The following is a 19465-nucleotide window of genomic DNA, read 5'->3' on the forward strand; positions in this document are numbered from 1 at the left end:
CAGTGGTACCTATTTATCTACTTGCACTGGCATGCTTTCAAACTGCTAGGTTGGCAGGAGCTGGGACAGAGCAACTGGAGCTCACCCTGTCGCGGGGATTCGAACCGCCAACCTTCTGATCGGCAACTTTCAGGGACAACTTGACTGATGCAAAGTGTATCATCTATCTGCATGGGAGCATCAAAGCTGAGTGTTTTCCTTCTCTTGCTTGCCTGGAGAAAGCAGCCACGGCAGTGCAACAAAAAACAAAACAGCCACACTCACGCCTACCCCTGTCTCACTTCAACTTTAAATTGGCCACCAGCCCTGGTTCAGCTCCTATCAATGCCTTGCTCTCTGACTTGACTTGAGGGCCAGGAGTCCCAGGAGGAACAGTTTGCAAAAATCAAATGCAAAGCGCACAAGTTGCAGAGCCTCCCAGCCATGACATGGGCACCAGGAAGGGGAGTTGGGGAAGAAGGGCAGGGCCAGATGTGCGCCCCAGGATGCCCCAGTATCTAAGGCCAGCTTGGCTGTGCATAGTATGTAACACAAAGCACCTTTACAAACAAGACAGACTTCCCTATTGATTCCTGCATCCAGGTATTTATAAAAAAGAAAAACAGAACTTCACCCCATAGCACCGGCAATATAGAAGAGTTTCGCTTCCCCTTTCCCCCTCCCACCCTGCCCCCGATTCAGCAACCGAGGCCGTTTATTTTCTTTCTTTTTTTAAAAAAAAGGATGCCCATTGTCTTTAGCCGTCCCTGCAGTGCTGATAGTTGCCTGTAATCCAGTAGCAAATCTGCGCGTATTTGAGGGGAGTGATGCGAACGGCCACATTGAAATCCTGCGGGGAGCCGTTTGTGTCCACCCACTGGTGCCCGGAAAATATCCCAATGATCTTGCGCTCCCACTTGCGGCTCTGCCTCTTCCACATCCGTACGTAAACTCCCGAGCCGCTGGCGCCCGGCTGGGCGTCACACTGCTGGTACAAGAGGTCGTACGTTTCGTCTTTGACGTCGCAGAAGCGGTAGACCAGGTTCCCTGGCCGGTCGTTGTCATACCCCGAGAAGTGGATTCTCCCGCCAGGCAGTTGCTTTGCGGCCGGGCTCACGCCAATCTTCATGAACTTCCGTTTGTGGGGTTTCTTGAGCTCCAAGAGGGCATAGTCGTAATCCATGCCAATGTCGTTGGCATTCCCTTTGATCCACCCTTTGGGGACGTGAGTCCGTTTCACTCGGATCCACTGGAATTTCATCCTTTCTGGCTCCGGGGAGCTACTGATGTTCGCCCCCTTGCTGCCATCTTTCAGCTTCGGCCGCAGAAACCCCACACGCAGTTTCCTGGCCCCTTTGACGTAGCTTTTGCCATCGTGGATGCAGTGGGCGGCCGTCAGGACATGCTTCTCGGCCACCAAAGTCCCGGTGCAGCCTGTGGACAACTTCACAGAAGTCGAAAAGGGGTAGTTGAGCAAGAAGTCCTTGCCGAAAATGCTGAACCTCGTGTCGTATCCGTAGATCTGCCTCTTGGCCCGAGATTTGCTCTGCGTCCCGGCGCTCCCGCCGGTCAGAACGTAGATGCCGACTTCCGTCTCGGTTCGGGAGCCGTTGGAGTACAAAGTTTCGTAGGACAAGTAATCCTTCACCTCCTCGTAAGTAGGTAGCGGGGAACTCTTATGGCAAGACGGGCTGCAAGACGAGACCACTTCCAGCTTAGCTTCGGCATCAAACTGTGGTTTGTCCAAATAAGTAGTTGATTGTGGCAGAACGACGGGGACTCTGTAGGCCGGCCAGGTGGGCCTCCAATGGGAACTGGAAGGTAGAACACCGTTGATGGTCCACAGGAGTAAGAGAAGGCATGGTAGGCTAGCCATGGTGAACCCTGAGCTGTGAAAAGGAAGGAAGATGTTACTTATTTATCATTTATATATCATATTGCGATTTATTACAGAACATCAAAGTAGATCATAGAACTATAGAGCTGGAAGGGACCCTGAGGGTCTTCTAAGTCCAATCCCTTGCAATGCAGGATTCTCAACTAAACATCCAAGACAGATGGCCACCCAATCTCTGCTTAAAAACCTCCAGAGAAGGAGAGTCCACCATCTCCTAAGGGAGATCATTCTACTGTTGAATAGCTCTTACTGTCAGAAAGTCGGAATCTCCTTTCTTGTAACTTGAAGCCAGTGGTTCGAGTCCTGCCCTCCAGAGCAGGAGAAATCAAGCGTGTTCCACGTAACAGCCCTTGAGATATTTGAAGGTGATTATCATACCTCCCCTTAGTCTCCCCTTTTCCTGGCTAAACATACCCAGCTCCCTCAACCACCGAGATCCATGCATTGGGAACCTCAAGACTTGGGTTACTGCAAGATGGTTCTTGAGATGGAGCTTCTCTTGGGCCTCCTGTGGAGACTCCAGCTGGTGCAAAACGCTGGGGCGAGATTCCTGAGTGGAACAAATTACCTCCAACACATAACTCCAGTGTTCAAAAGTCTACACTGCCTGTCCAGATACTACCAGGCCAGATTCATGGTTCTTGTAATTAATTTACTAGGCCCTTAATGATTTGTGTGGCTACCTCAAGGCTCACCTAATCCCTGCCGGATCACTGGGGTCTTCAGGGGAGTCACTGTTTTGTGGTCCCGCATGGCTCTGATGTTCCACTCATTTCCAGCAGTATTGTGGGCCCGATTCTATGAAACTCCATTCCCAGTGACTAGCCCAAAGGAGTTCATAACTGAAATCCCCACTATCTCCAGATAGGGCTGAAGAGGTCAACCCTGCCTGGAAAGCTGTTGCCAGTAAGTACTGACAGAACTGGAGATGGCAGGGATGGAACCTGTGACCTTCTGCATGCAAAGCAGATGTTCTGTGACTGAGCTACGGCTCTTCTGCAGTCCACAATTCCACACTGGTTCTAACTTGTTAGCAAGAAGCATCCCACAGCTGAAACAAACAGACCTGAGACGAGAGATACATGATCTTGTTTATTCTGCTCTTGAGGTCTAGGGGCTCCTTTCCTTCACAGTCGCAAGCAGTGAAGAAGTCCAATTAAATAGCGTAGGCGCTCCCTTTCAGATTTGCATTGGGGGAAGCAGAGTGGATCTACTGGTGCAGCTAAATTGGATAGTGTGTGTGGGTGAGAATTGTAGACTAATAGAAGCCACCGTTTTCCACGTTAAATTAAATCCCCCAGGAAACCCAGGGGAGCGTTCTTCCTCGGCTCGAATGATAAAACCCACATTGTATGGTGTATTTGTAGATGACAGGCAGATTAAGTGAGGTCTCCAGTAGCGAAGAGCCGCAGGTACCACAACTGTGGCGAGGAAATATGCAGGACTTTGGCTTATTTGAAAATTAGCCAGGCAGCTGAATCTCTGCAGGAGCCCAAGTGCTCCCTTGCGAGAGAGGAGGAGGGAAGGCCTGCCCATTCCCGATAAGGGATTACTCAAACAAATCACAGCTATTAGACGCAGCTTATGCATATTTAAACCCGGCTGGGGTTAAACCAATAATGGCCGGAGCAGCTTAGCATCATTCTTGAAATGCCTCAAAGGAACAGAATACAACCGGCTCTTAGAGAAGGTGTCCGCAGCTGTGCGAGGGAGGAATGGTCCCTCCTAGCATTCACAAAGCAGCCCTGTGTGCTGCAACCCACAATTCCACCCCACGCTGCCTTCAGTCTGTGGATAATCAGGTTACCTGCTGTACCTGGCCAGAGTTAGGCCACAGCTCTGCTACTGCCAGTCCTCAAAACTTCTCCAGATGGAGGCCGAGTGGGTGCATGCCCGCTTCTCTGGTTTGTTTTCTGTACCACATTTATTTCCTCCTCCTCCTGCTGCTGCAAGGAGCTCAGTATTCACCTCCAATTATTCCTCAAAACAACCCTGTGAGGAAGGCTGGACCAAGAGGTGATGACTAACTAAAGTCAAGAGATGAGGTCACTAAGTGTTATTATTTGAGCCCTGGCGGAATATCGATCTGTTTTGCATGCTGCGCAGCACAAATCCACACAAATTATTTGATCCAGGTAACAACCTGGAGGGATGGGAGGTGTAGCTAATGGCACAGAAGACAGAATCAGGATTCAAAAAAGACCTTAACAGATTGGAGAACTGGGCTCAAGCTAACAGAATGAATTTCAACAGGGACAAATGTAAGGTTCTGCACTTAAAAACAGGAAGAAGCAGGTGCACAAATATAAGATGGGGGACACCTGGCTTGTCAGTAGAACATGTGAAAAGGATCTAGGGATCCTGGTGGACTACAAGCTTAACATGAGTCAACAGTGTGATGCAGCAGCAAAAAAGCTAATGTTCTTCTTGTTGTTGTTTAGTCGTTTAGTCGTGTCTGACTCTTCGTGACCCCATGGACCAGAGCACGCCAGGCACTCCTATGTTCTTCTAGACTCCATCAACAAAAGCCTAGTGTCCAGATCAAGGGTAGTAATACTACCACTTTATTCTGCCTTGATCATACCACATCTGGAATTCTATTTCCGGTTCTGGGCACCACAGTTTAAGAAGGATGTTGACAAGCTGGAAAGTGCAGAGGAGGGCAACCAAAATGATCAATGGCCTGGAAACCAAGCCTTATGAATAGTGGTTGAAGGAGCTGGATATGCTTAGCCTGGAAAAGAGGAGACTGAGAGGAGGTATGATGGACATCTTCAGATATCTCAAGAGCTGGTTTAGATGCTCCAGCTGGTGCAGAGGACGGCAGCCAGATTGATGACGGGGGCATGTGGCCAAGAACATGTGATGCCATTGTTAAAACATCTGCACTGGCTGCCTATCTACTATTGAGCCAAGTTCAAGGTCCTTGGAGGAATTTACAAAGCCCTGGGCAGCTTAAGTCCAGGGTACCTCAGAGACTGCCTGAAGCCCGATATCCTGGTTTCTAGGTCGTTGGTTGTTTCCTGAGTTGGCGAGGCTAGTTTGACAACCACAAGGAACCGAGCCCTAAGCGCCACCAGCCTCCTCTTGCGGAATGGCTCTGCCAGCAGAGATTAAGCGGGCGCCTTCTGTGCCAACTTTTAAACGCCTGCTGAAAACATCAGGCTTATGCAGGCAATTAACACATCTTTCCATAACAGTTAGCCATTTCTGATTTTACCTTTCTACGTGGTTTGGTACTGTATGGCTTTAGATAAAATTCTTGAATGCCGCACTGGTATTTTTTTAATGAATAGCAAAACTTCAGAAGGCAACAGCTGGTGTGTTCATGCGCTTCTTTTCCCTGATCCAGGTGGCAGGACGGCAGTGAAGGAGCTCTCTTTCGAAAAACAGAAGCAACACTCAAAGCATGCCCGTGGTACATTGCATCCAACTGACTATGCAGCAGTCATTCGGGGCAGATCACTAGGTGAGCCTATTACAGCTGCAATTGCTTTTCTCCATCAGCTGCTCCGTCAAATCAAAAACAACGGAAACTTGCAAGAAAATGTGCTTCAAGAACTGTGCCTACCAATGGGAGTGATTTGTAGGTGTGCGTTTTCAAGTGCTCCAATACTGTTGTTTTACCTGGCTTGCTAAGTTTGCTGCAAACTTGCCTGCTGGCTTAGCTAGCTCAGCTGAATTAAAAGAAAGGGAGAGGAACGAAGAATATTCATCTTCCCTTTTTTTGCCTCTAGGCACTGTCATGTCCAGAAGATGTCACTGTCGCTGGAAAACACGACGGCATCAAGGGAACTGACTAGGGAACGCTCTGTATCAGCTGGTACATCTGGCATATTTTTCTCTACAGGCCTTATTGCAGAGATAGATGAATGGTGATTTGGGGGTTTAGGGAAACCAAAAGGAGGAATACTGTATATTGAAGGTGTATAGAGGAACATCATCTTACATAAAAATTATGGGCACGTTGGACAGTCTCCTCCTCCTCGCATAGCAATAAGGGTTCCATGATGATGATGGTGGTGACGATGACGACAACAACAACAATTTAATATTTATACCCCACCCATCTGGCTGGGTTTCCCCAGCCACTCTGGGTGGCTTCCAACAAACTGATGTGCTATAAGTTAAGGACAAGGCATAGGAACACACTTCTTTGGGTGTCCCATAATGGAATTTGGAATGTGGAATTTACAGCCCACCTATCTATGTTGACTTGGATGGCGTGCTTAAAATGGGACAGACAGATTCGTGGAGGATTGCTTATCAACGACTATTTGCTGCATCCATGGAGCGCTGATGTTCAGGAACAGGGAGTCTTTGCATTCCAGGTGCTGGGATGAACAGTGGGGCAACAGCAGGAGTGGTGCAGTGATGAGAGGGCTGGACTAGGACCTGGGAGATCAGGGTTCAAATTCCCACTACAGCCAAGAAGCTCCCTGGATGACCTTGGGTCAGTCACTTCCCTCAACCTTTTCTACCCCACAGAATGGTTGTGAGGATGGCAATGGGGGGGGGGGGAAACGACGACCCATATATTCCACATTGGGCTTCTTTGGAAGATGGGATATGCATGTATTAATAATAATAATAATAATTCATTTCCTCATCTTTTTCATATTTCTCTATTGGTACCATTACCTCATTCTACTTAATGATTAAGTTCCATCTTACTTTCTTTTTGAAGCACGCACTGGGTAAACAAATTTTATTACAGTGGTACCTTGGGTTACATCCGCTTCAGGTTACAGACTCTGCTAACCCAGAAATAGTACCTCGGGTTAAGAACTTTGCTTCAGGATGAGAACAGAAATCGCACAGCGGTGGCACGGCAGCAGCGGGAGGCCCCATTAGCTAAAGTGGTGCTTCAGGTTAAGAACAGTTTCAGGTTAAGAACGGACCTCCGGAACAAATTAAGTACGTAACCACTGTATTATGGTCACTTACAATATCAGGAAAATTATAAAACACAACAGGAATACATTGAATGGCAATTGGGTATAACAGAGACAATTCAGATATAGCGGCAGTTAAAAATATATATTAAATCTTGATCTCTAAAAAATAACCTAAAATTGCACTGGGTAAACTCTTATTTAAAACAACCACCGCTCCTGATTTTATTCCTTGGAAAAGGATCAGAAACAGTCCTTTGACTGCATGAGTCCTGTAGAATCCAGCAAGGCCATTAGAATAGCCTGCAAGGGGAGCAGAATCCTGTTCTCACAGTAGCCAACTTGATGCTCGTGGAAAACCTGCAAGCAGGATTGAGCACAAGAGCACTTTAAGCTCCCGTGGTTTCCAGCAGCCGCCATTCAAAAGCATTGCTTCCTCCAGCTATGGGGGCCAAGCACTGCCATCATAGCTAATAGCCACCAACAGCAAGGCAACATTGCTGTCTTCAACTCCTCCATCACTTTTTGGTGAGCTTATGTTTAGTAGGCTTCACAGGGCCGAAGCCAGGGTTTCTGTCACCTGGGGCAAAGACCCAGTTTGTCACACACACCCCATGTGTGTTTGCATGTGTACACACACACACACACACACCTCAAAACAATTGTTCAGAAAGGGCCTAAAAAGGAGTTTGAAAGAGGCTGGAGAAGAGATAAGTCTCTCCAAAGAGTAAAATTGTCTCTGTGTGTATCTGGCTTTCATTCAACCTTAAGTAGATCTCATCAGAAAGTAATAGATCATTTGAGGAATTCTAAGAAGTATTATGGACGCGGGTGGCACTGTGGGTTAAACCACAGAGCCTAGGACTTGCTGATCAGAAGGTCGGTGGTTCGAATCCCCGTGATGGGGTGAGCTCCCGTTGCTCAGTCCCAGCTCCTGCCAACCTAGCAGTTTGAAAGCACGTCAAAGTGCAAGCAGATAAATAGGTACCGCTCCGGCAGGAAGGTAAACGGCGTTTCCATGCGCTGCTCTGGTTCGCCAGAAGCGACTTAGTCATGCTGGCCACATGACCCGGAAGCTGTATGCCGGCTCCCTCGGCCAATAAAGCGAGGTGAGCGCCACAACCCCAGAGTCGACCACAACTGGATCTAATGGTCAGGGATCCCTTTACCTTTTTAAGAAGTATTATGACTGTATGATATAAGAACAACAACAACGGAAACTGTGTTAATGATCAGGCACATACAGAGAGTAAGCCCTATTGAACTCAGTGGGACGTAAAGGTAAAGGTACCCCTGCCCGTACGGGCCAGTCTTGACAGACTCTAGGGTTGTGCGCCCATCTCACTTAAGACACTTCCGGGTCACGTGGCCAGCGTGACAAGCTGCATCTGGTGAGCCAGCGCAGCACACGGAAACGCCGTTTACCTTCCCGCTAGTAAGCAGTCCCTATTTATCTACTTGCACCCGGGGGTGCTTTCGAACTGCTAGGTTGGCAGGCGCTGGGACAGAGCAATGGGAGCGCACCCTGTCGCGGGGTTCGAACCGGCAATCGGCAAGTCCTAGGCGCTGAGGTTTTACCCACAGCGCCACCCACGTCCCTCAGTGGGACTTACTACTGAGTAAAAATGCTTAAGATTGCAGTATAAGACTACAGCATTTTTACAGTTATCTGGGAGTAAGCTCCATTGCATTCATGGTACTTACTTCTGAGCACTAAAGACTTGCAGTTTAAGGCTCTAAAGCAAGAGTCAGCAAACCTTTTCAGCAGGGGATCAGTCCACTGTCCCTCAGACCTTGTGGGGGGGCCAGACTATATTGAGGTGGGGAGAACGAATTCCTATGCCCCACAAATAACCCAGAGATGCATTTTAAATAAAAGGACACATTCTACTCATGTAAAAACATGCAGATTCCCAGACCGTCCATGGGTCCAATTTAGAAGGCGATTGGGCCGGATCCGGCCCCCAGGCCTTAGTTTGCCTACCCATGCTCTAAAGAATAAAATACAGTGGTGCCTCGCAAGATGAAAAGAATCCGTTCTGTGATTCTCTTCGACTAGCGGTTTTTTCGTCTTGTGAAGCAAGCCCATTGACGGATTAGCGGATTAGCGCTATTAGCGCTATTAGCGGCTTTTAGCAGCATTTAGCGGCTTATCGGCTTATCGGATCAGCTGATAAGCGGCTTAGCGGCTTAGAAAAAGGGGGGGAGGGGAAAAACCCGCAGGAACTCGCAAGACATTTTCGTCTTGCGAAGCAAGCCCATAGGAGATTCGTTTTGCGAAGCACCTCCAAAACGGAAAACTCTTTCGTCTAGCGAGTTTTCCGTCTTGCGAGGCATTCGTCTTGCAGGGCACCACTGTAAAAGAATAAATACTCCACAAGTTTCCTTTAAAAATTGCTGGCTGCTGAACCATTGCAATTAAGGAATTTAAAGTGGATTGGCTACATTTTCATTCCAAATTACAGGAAGGGATAAATACAAAGTGCTCCGCATGTCAGCATCACATTTCTTTCATTGCAGGTATTTTATTTTCAGTATAAAGAGGACTCAGTGGTTGTAGCAGATTGTATGCAGCAGTGCCCTCTTTATATATTCACATAGTGTAAACATGTATGTTGTCATTTAGATCCAAACACACACACAGAGAGAGAACACATAAGCAAGCAATACTCCATAGTGCTTGTTTCCAAAAAGGACAGGAGGTGATGTTCTGATACCATAAACAGATGGGGGGCAGGGGGGGGAAGGAGGATCGTTTTCCTGGTTTTCCTGCTTCTCCTATATCAGGGACCCTTTTAGACTCTGGAGCCCAAGGAGGGGCTGCGGTTGGAGGAAGCCGCTGGCAAGTTGGGAGCCTCAGTGGTGCCCATATAAAGGCTTCACCCAGGGCTGAGACCCCAGCTGGCTCCCCCCACTTAGCTACGGCCCTGGACTCCAAAATACAGGAGGTTTCCTTCTCTCCTGCTTTTAAAGCTGGGAGTTGCCTGTCTTTTGTCATCCCTATAATTACACACCTGAGCATGACGGCAAGCTTAGACAAAGGCACACAGCCTATGCAGGGTGTCTAATGGCCACATCTCCATCCCACCCACCTTCCCGCCATAAATCAAACTATGTCAACTTTTCCCTTTTCTTGCAAGGAATCCTATTCGGAATAAGGGAATTTCCCTTTTAAAAAGGGAAACGTAGATAGCTATAGTTCTAGTGCATTAGTGTTACTGAAGGCTGGATCAGAGGTGGCCTTAGATGGGTCAAAAAATACTTTGGTCAATTGAGAGGTCAACAACCATCAACTTTGGGTCAAGTCATTAAGGCACAGGTGTACTGGAACCTTAGGAAAGCACAGGCAGCCACATTAATTACAAAAAAATCTTTAGTAGGATTGGAATATCACTTGTAGTTGAATGGTGAATTTTGGACATAATGGAGAGGTAAAAGATTTAGATTATCATAAAAGATGCAGGAGGAAACGATTAATAATAGGACCCGCAAAGGGGAGGAGGGAATTCCAAGAGATTCCTTGGAATCTTATTTTTATGTTGTATGTTGGATATGTGACTGTAAAATTTTAATCTGAAAAACCAAATAAATAAATTTTATAAAAAGAAAGGGGGGGGGGACACACACCAACATTCTACCGATCCAGCTACAGCAATTATTGTGCAAACCTGAACACATCTGCTTAGAGAAAGCCCAATAAAATGACCACTAAAAACAGCTACGTTGAAAAAATTTAAAACCAGCAACCAATAAAAAAGAAATTGAAACATGCACCGATATCCTACCTGTAGCAATTACTGTGCAAACCTAAACATGCCTGCTGAGAGACGCCGATTCCGTTGAGTTAACTGGGTCTTCCTTCTAGCAGATACAGTAGGGCAGCCTTCCCATCCCACAGAGCTGGAGAGAGAAGGCCTCCTGTATGTGGAAAGCTCTTTCTCCTGCTCACGGGAGACTTCAGTTGGATAATTTACTTTATTTCTTGTGGCAGGCAATTTGGGTGTTCTTTGACCACATGGAATACTTGACTTACATCTGGATGAGATACAAGCAGCCTTTTTCACCTCTCAGGAATATGGCATGGAAAGCGCATGGCCTCTTTTTTTCCATACCTACAAACTCTCTATGGCATGAATCACCTTTGCAGTAAGGACATCCTTTCTAAATGCCTACGGTTTGTTTTGGTTTGTTTTTTTAATGAAGGTCACTATTTAGGAGGTGTTTCTTCAGTCCTGCTAATTAGAATTTGTTCCTGCAATGTACAGTTTTGAGGGGGGGGAGAGGAGGGGGGGAAACTGCGAGAAGAATAGTCTCCATTACATTTTGCAATGAAGATAGTTTTTTCCACAGGGCAAGGAGCCAGAATGATTAATAAGGAGGGGGGGGGCAGTACAGGGGGAGGAGGCGGGAACGCAGAGCAAAGAGTGTCTTTAAACAAATTATTATACAGTGGTACCTCGGGTTAAGAACTTAATTCGTTCTGGAGGTCTGTTCTTAACCTGAAACTGTTCTTTAACCCGAGGTACCACTTTATCTAATGGGGCCTCCCGCTGCCACCGTGCAATTTCTGTTCTCATTCTGAAGCAAAGTTCTTAACCTGAGGTACCACTTTAGCTAATGGGGCCTCCCGCTGCTGCCACGCCGTGATTTCTGTTCTCATCCCGAAGCAAAGTTCTTAACCCAAGGTACTATTTCTGGGTTAGCGGAGTCTGTAACCTGAAGCATCTGTAACCCGAGGTACCACTGTACAGAATGAGAATCCAGCAACAGTTCCCACTCCTGGCAAAGCATTCAAACAGCTTTTCTTGGCCGCGCAGGTTGTTAAAAACACAAGCAAGGCACTTTAAGGATTACAGAAGCACATTTTCACACACAAACACACACACACAAGCTATGTATGTTGAGACACAGCCTGTTGGCGATGCTGTGCTTCTTGAGCCTGTTCCTTCCCAAATCCCTGCTAATTTGAGGGTTACGAGAGGAGACACGCTGGAAAATCTGAACCAGGTCGCCAGAGCGCCCAGCGCCAGGGTACCTGCCAACGCATACAGTAGACACAGCAGGTACGCTGGCAAGCTGGCCGGAGTGCAGCCCCGCGCCAAAGTAATAGGATCATTGTGTGACTGGGTTACCAGCTGGCAAAGTTAGTTTAAGAATTACTGGGTCTGGCACGCCTACATCCCCACTCTGCACACACACACACACACACACACACACACTTAAAAAAGGAATTTGGATTTCTTGACTATGCTATGCAGCCCACGGAGCTGTCCTCCCGGCCCCTGTTCTCTCATTCCCAAATTCCTTTTGGGGAAAGGTTCCAATGCAGCCGCAGAGCATCTGCCGGCATGCAGGAGGTCCTCAGGTTCAATCCCCAGCGTCTCCAGTTACGGCAGGGAGAGTTCCCTGCTGGGATGGAGCTATATACCAGTGGCAGCACAGAATGGTGGGTTTTGGAAGGGACCTACGAGGCTCATCTAATCCAACCCCCTGGCCATGCAGGGATCTTTTGCCCAACATGGGTACCATTATCCAACGGCAGAACAGTAGCAGAAAGCCAACGAAGCACAGTGAAACGAGTGCTGGACTGGCAGGAGAGAACTTAGTGGCTCCCCTGCACTGTGGGAAGCGGGGAGGGGCAAACAGTATTGAAAGAGGCTTCATGCGGGAATGTTTAAATAATCATCTAGGGGATAATAAGGGTTCATCAATAAAGACCTGGTTACGTTTAGAATGATACCGCATAGGGAAATGGTCCCTGATACCAAGATGAGGGATTCTGTGGAATGCAGATAGAGAGAACTGAAAAGAATAGTGATCTGTTGTGACCTTGACAGAAGCGTAGAATAGACGCGCCTTCTTGTGCTTTGGCTCATTTTCCTCTCTTTTTCTTTTTTCTCTCCCCCCCCCTTCTTTCTTTTTTCCTTTTTCTTTCCCATAATGGCTTATGTTCCATGCCATGTACTTTGATTTTTTTTGTAGTTTTTTTTAGCTTTTTCCATTATTATAATTAAGGATTTTTCTTTTGTAATTTTGGTTGTTTATATTTATCTGTAAATGTTTAAAGCAAAATAAAAGTATTGAAGAAAAGAAAAGAAAGAGGCTTTATACCTAGCTGCCCCATCATGAGCACAAATCATCACGAACGTTCAATACAAAGCAAGCCTGGAATGGCTCTTTGGGCTGCCTACGACGTTTTCTTAGATTTTCAAAAATGTGTCCCCAAAGACATTGGGGATCTCCCTTCTGCTACCTGGCACAGGGAGATCACCTCTCCTGTCCCTCCCAGCACTTTGCCAACACCCATCTGATGTCTGTGCATTAGATCAGTGGTTCCCAAGGGGGATAGTATTACCCCCTGGGGGGGCGCGGTGGTATTACCTAGGTGGATGCTAAGAGGCAAGAGTGAAGTTGCTGGAGGAGTAAACGACCATCAGACTTTGTAAAGCTGGTATCACTGGATGAAGATTCATTTCTGGAATGAATTAAACTAAATAGTTTTAAGTGGATTTTGAGTGCATGTGCACTTCATTGTTACTGTTTTGAATTTCAAAGCAAATTTCATTTGTTGAATTTTTATTCAGAATTCATGGGGGGGGGGCAACTCAGTTGACAGAGCAAGATGCTCTTGATCCCAGAGTTGTGGGTCTGAGCCCCACATTGGGCAAAAGATTCCTACATTGCAGAGATTTGGGTTAGTTGACCCTTGTGTCCCTTCCAACTCTACTATTCTATGACTCTATAATTCTATGATTTTATTGTGCTATTATCCTTCATAGTGCAAACCACTATTCCGAATAATACTTTTTATAGGGTAGGGGGCACCAAGGGTAAGTTTATGGAACCAAGGGGTCAGTGGCCTGGAAAAGGTTGGGAACCACTGCAGGAGATGAATGAAGAGCTTTCAGACAGGCTTCTACATTTGCTTTGGAGCCCTGGTCATGCAAGACTCCCTGTTGCGCAAAGGAGTCTGGGAATTGTAGTTTAACAAAGGTGCTGGAAATGGTGGCTCTGTGTGGGGTAAACTGTCCTTCCCAGGAGTCTTTCAGGGGAAGCAATGTGCTTTAAGGGTCCTTTAAATGCATGCACCCTATGACTGCAGCCAGCTCTCTTTCAGAGTGCCAAAAATGCAGAGGCGAGAGGGGTGGGACTGGTCAGGTCTGCAGGACAACTTCACTCTCCTTTCTTGAAATGTCAGCCTTTCGCTAACTGTAAGCTAAAAGGGGGATACGGCTCATGCGGTTGTTTCATCAAGACACACTCGCCAATAGCCCAGGATCACATCATGCCAAAACAATGCCCACACGACTCTGGGTGCCAGCCACTCTGGGAATAGCATGGGTTTTTATAGGCTTTCACACAGCAGATTTATGCAGCTGAGACTGCAATCTCATGACGTTGCATGTGCAAGCTAGAGAAATCCTTCCCCACCATTGTACTGTATTTATATGGATTCCAAGAGACTTTGGAAGTCGTTCCAGGATACTGAAGCCCAACTATTTCGCAACAAAGGGAAACTTTTTACAGCTGGTGGAAATAAGCGAGTATCTCCTGGGTGTCACCCAAGAAAGCAAGCATGATATTAATCAGCTGTTTTCGCGTGAGCCTGTGTGTGTGCACATAGGCATTCTGTGCTGGAGTTTCCAAAAATATGCATTGACTGTAATGTCCAACTAGGGCATGACTTTCATTACCTCGTTAAAGCATGGATTACAATAGCTGGACATTTGCTTCCAATCAGTGTTGCTTCTGTAATCATCAATCAGAATCCAAGAACAAAGAGAAGCCGGTCTATTTGCCGTCTGTTTTCAGCCAGGCTGAATTGAGAAAATGCAGGGGCAGCCCAGATTGGGTGTGCTCGCATGCATGTAGATAAGAAGTTAAACATTAATTGCTTTCCAAAGGCATAGCTTGATAGAATACTCTTTGAAAGTATCCAAATAAAACCAAGGCAAGGGCGAGCAAAATGAAGTCCATGCGTGTTCTTGGAATTCCTCAAACCACACACACGCACAAAGTTTCTTTCTGATAACTGCGTGCCAGGGAATGTTAGTGTTTATTATACTAAAAGGGCAAACTGGCTCAGTTTCACAGGCACACATAATAAACACATGCCCATCGCCACCCAAATTTATTTACACGTTGGACCCTTTGGTCTTGTTCTCACAAACGGCAAATGAGGTGTTAGATCAGCTTCTGGACTGCACATGAATGTTCCTGCAAAAGAGAGAGGGGTATAGAATTCCCTGCACATAGAAATCCAGTTGTCAAAGGCAGCTGAGCTAGACCCCTTCTCCCTGGTCTCTAGGAGAATGGCCGTGTCTGCAATCTGAACTCCGAAGGACTTACTTCCCCACCAGCCACCAGTGAAATCTCCGGCCTAAGAGCTGCTTCAGAAGTGACAATGACACAGAGGGGGACAGGAAGCACAAACTCTCCGGTGCTTTCTGTTTCTTTGCCTCTCTTGGCCTTTTCCAAAATGGAACACTTGGGAGCGGCTCTAGCTGAGGGGTGTGGAACCTTTTACAGAGAGACGCATTCCCCTCCAGGCAACCTTATGAGAGCCACATGCCCATGGTGGGCAAAAGCACAGGCGGAGGGAATGTTGGATGCCAATGCCACCTTTGTGCAGTAGGAACACAACATGCACATTTGTTCTGCCCAAGCTGATGCCCTCCAGAGTGCAACTTCCACCAGTCCCAGTCGTGTTGGCTGCCGTACAAAACATCTGGAAAGCACCAAGTCGAGAAAGGACACCATCCCATGTAACACTTGCACAAATGTCTTCTTTTGCTGAGTTATAGTGGCTCAGTGTAATCATGTCGAAAGAGGTCCTTGCAAAACTTCCCCACGTGGCCTGCATATTTTTCTCTTAACAGACCTTATCTCTAAACTGGAGAAAAATGTACTTCTCATAAAACACACAGCACACAGCACCCCAAAACCACATTTACAGCAGGCACTGCAAAAGGTGCCAAGTTGGTCGATATAAAATAACCTGGAGAAGCTACGCTGTGCCCACAGCACAAAGTTGGCATGGTTTAATTTGCTGCTGCCTTATCTAACCTCTTTTGTTTTCTCAGTCCCTCTTCTAGCCTTCCTTGCAGGACTGTTGTGGAATTACATGAGACCGCTTAAGCAAGTAGGGCTACAGGGATTTTGCACAGAAGGAAGAACTGCAGATGAAAGGATGGGCAATTGGGGGGGGCAGGGGGGGAGAGAGAGAGGAGTAGCTGTAGCTCCTGCCTCCACTCCCAATTCACTGCCAAATTAAAAAGTACAAGGGGAGTATCCACAATGTGACTTAGCAACCGTACGTAAGAAGCACTTAGGTCTCACCGCAGAATAACCACAACTAGACCACCGGAGGATAACCACAACTATGGGGGGGGGGGGACTGTGGCTTAGCGGCAGAGCACATGGGCTCAGCATCCAGAAGGTTCCAGGCTCAATCCCCAGGATCTCCGAATAAGGCTGGAAAAGACGTTTGCCTGGAACTCTGGATAACTGTCGCCAGGCAGTGTCATCCAACTTCCACACGCTTCCCCTGCAAGAAGCATAGCCCATGGTCAGGGAAGGCAGAAGTCCCAGTCCAGCGATATCTGGCACATATGGAATAGTCATCCTTGGGACGTGGTGGACTCTCCTTCCTCGGAGGCTTTTAAGCAGAGGTTGGATGGTCATGGATGCTTTAGCTGAGATTCCTTTGGGGTTGGACTAGATGATCCTTTGGGGTCCCTTGCAACTCTACAATTCTGTGTTAGTAGAGAGGACAGAACATGATAGACCCCATAATTCAATAATTCGGTATGCAGGGACCGAGGGGGGAATTGCTAAGCCCCGGAGTGTGCCTCTTAGGGTGGTGTTGCAACAGCGGTGGATGCAAAACAATTTAACGAGACGGCTGGTCCGTGGGAATTTGGGAGGGTCTAAAGAGATTAGACAAACAGCAAGTAGGATAAAGTTTTCAAATCTTCCAAGAAGAGTTAGTTAGAATCAAGATCACTTGTCCTTGGTCTGTGCTTTGTATGGTTATGTAGGAATAGAGGAAACACAAGAGTCATACCATTGGTCTATCTAGCTCAGTATTGTCTACACGGACTGGCAGCAGTTTTAAGCCAGGGTTTCTCCAATAAGATAAGACCAGGGTTAGCATTAGGTGTTGAACTTGGAAGCTTCCGTATACAAGTCAGATGCTCTACCCTTGAGTTACAGCCCCTCTCCACAATATGTTAAGTACAGATAGGGAATCAGAATAGGGATACGGAATCAAAGCTCAGGTAGACAAGAAAAAGGTAAAGGAGACAGGTACCACCCCAAAGAGTTTAAATTTAAAAAAACAATAGGTTTTTGTTTCATCTCTTCGACTTGCCCAAGTCCCAAACATTTCACATGGCTCCCTGGAAGAGTAGCCATCCCAACGCCTGTAATAATCCACTAAAGAGGAAAGGACCCTATCTTATTGAATTGTTCAAATCAACATCACCTATCAGGTGTGTGGCCAAATCATCTTTCAGATCAGCCGGGCTTCTAGCTGATGCTCTCCCTTCTGGGCTAAAACGACTTGGAAGTTGGGTCCCAGATCGACTTTACTTGTGGATACCAGGGCTGCTTCCTTGCTTAAGATCTCTACAGTTCTCTAGAACTCTTGATCAACTTACCTCTTCATGGCTGTACCAGCACGCTGATTTAAGAGTTCTCAAGGGTCCTGGGAGCAAAGTTTTTTTAACACACAACTCAGACAGATGAAGACTGAAGTCCCATCACTCCCAGGTTCACGGCGCCGCAGGGGAGGAAGACTTCTTCCCTGCTAGCTCGGACGTTGCCTTCCTTCTCCCCCAAATCGATGCAACCCCTTCCTCGCACCCACACAAAACGAGATTTGCAGATAGATGTCCTCCCCACCCTGCCCTCCTCTCTCTTGCAAAGCCTGGCACCCGGAGAGGAGCGCAGCCGAGAGCTCCCTGCAGGTGTCACCGCGGAGCCCCCTCCTGCCCAGCTGCTGCTCTCACCCCTCGGCGCGATGGGGCTGGCGGCGAGGGGGGCAGGCGGGGAAAAAGTCCTACCCAAGGAGGAGGCAAGCCGGTACTTCGGCGCAGGCGCCCTGCGACTCAAGCCACCCCCTTCTGGCTGCAGCCGAGGAGCCGCCCCTCCCCACGACGCGCACCCCCCCCTCCGCCTGCGCTGCCCCCCTGTGCCCACGCCCCTCCTTGCGCAAACAGAGGCTGCCTCCGCGCAGCTCCAGCGCGCGCGGGGCGGGGGCAGGATTTGCAAAAGGGGGCAAGGCATTTCCCCTTCCTCAGAAGCAGTGAATTGGGGAGAGGGGCGGAGGAAAGAAAGGAGCCCTCTCTCTCCCGTTTTCCCATGCCAAAAGGGACTTTAAAAAAATAGTCCGCCCCCACCCCATGGGGTTTTTTGTTCCCTCGAGGGGGAGAGAGAGACGCGTTCAGACGAAAGAGCGCGCCCAAGTTTCTCAAAAGTTTGCCCAGAGAAAGAGAGAGGGAGGCAGAAACTGGCTGCAAGTGAAGGATGCGAGAGTTGGCAGACGCGCGCGGGAGAAAATGAATGGCCTTTGGAAGAATGGCTCGGCTTCTGCGCCATGTACCGAGGCGGTCCATTCCCCCATCTCTCTCCATACTGTCGGCACTGACTGGCAGCTGCTCACCAGCATTCCAGACATTCCCAGCCCCGCCTGGAGCTGCCGGGGAATGAGCCTGGGATATTAGACGCCCTGCCACTGAAGTGCCTCCCTTCACGCTGGAGGACCCAGAGGTAGGCAGGCAGAATCATAGAACTGGAAGGGACCCCAAGGGTCATCTAGTCCAGCCCCCTGCAACGCAGGACTCTTTTGCCCATGGTGGGACTCGAACCTGCCACCCTGAGATTAAGCGCCTCACGTGCTGAGTTACAAGCATAATAATAATTCTCCAGATGTTTTGGACTACAGCTCCCATCATCCATGACCATTGTGCGTATTCACTGGGGTTGATGGGAGTTGTAGTCTGGAACTTCTGGAGGGTGCCTGGCCAGGGGAGGCTTACTTAGGAGCTCAATGGGGCTGTGTTCTGAGCAGACCAGCAGAGCGTTGCACTGTTAGCCAAGCAGCCATTCAGTAACAAGACCCTCAGGGCTGGGGATGAATATTTGAAACTTCCAGGATGTTTCTTTTATAACAGGAAGCTTTGGACTAGGACATGGGACACCAACAGTCATGCCTTTGCAGAAAGAATCCTGGGAACTGTAGCTTATTAAGGGTGCGCCTGCACGTCACCTCCTCTGTCCTTTTCATGTCTCTTCTGGTTCTGGGAGATGAGGGGGAGGAGAGCTGGTCCACCCATGACTCTTCACCAGCCTGACTCATCTCTGCCTCTTGACCTCCCTCCCACTGCCTCCTTCAGCTTCTGCCTCTGATTCTGGATTTCTCTCTGCCACAGACTCTCCCAGCTCACTAAGCCCTGTGACTTCATCAGCTTCTGACACCTCCTCTTCCCGATCTTCTCCCTCGTCTTCCTCTGACCACTCATCGTCATCCCACCACCAATCCTCTGGCTCAGAGTCTTCTTTCCTTGCAGGTTCCCTAACTCAGAGGTCGGCAAAGATTACCTCTCCTGGGCTGGTTCACTCCAGTGGAGTTCCCTCCGTGGGCCGGATCACACATGAGCTTGAGTGACCACAATTTCCAGCATATAATACT

The 19465-nt window shown here is 48.0% G+C and overlaps 1 protein-coding gene across 1 annotated transcript; it reads right to left on the reverse strand.

Moving 5' to 3' along the window:
• Nucleotides 1-420: 420 nt before the first annotated feature.
• PRSS23 (serine protease 23) lies at nt 421-17872 on the reverse strand. The gene is made up of 2 exons (XM_083499849.1): nt 17433-17872; nt 421-1868 (listed from the first exon to the last, which is right to left on the reverse strand). The coding sequence occupies exons 1-2, from the start codon at nt 17438-17440 to the stop codon at nt 737-739; spliced, it is 1140 nt and encodes a 379-aa protein (XP_083355975.1). The 5' UTR covers nt 17441-17872; the 3' UTR covers nt 421-736.
• Nucleotides 17873-19465: the final 1593 nt, after the last annotated feature.

This window comes from Podarcis liolepis (genome assembly GCF_965112155.1).
Source record: "Podarcis liolepis genome assembly, chromosome: 4".
Lineage (NCBI taxonomy): Eukaryota > Metazoa > Chordata > Lepidosauria > Squamata > Lacertidae > Podarcis > Podarcis liolepis.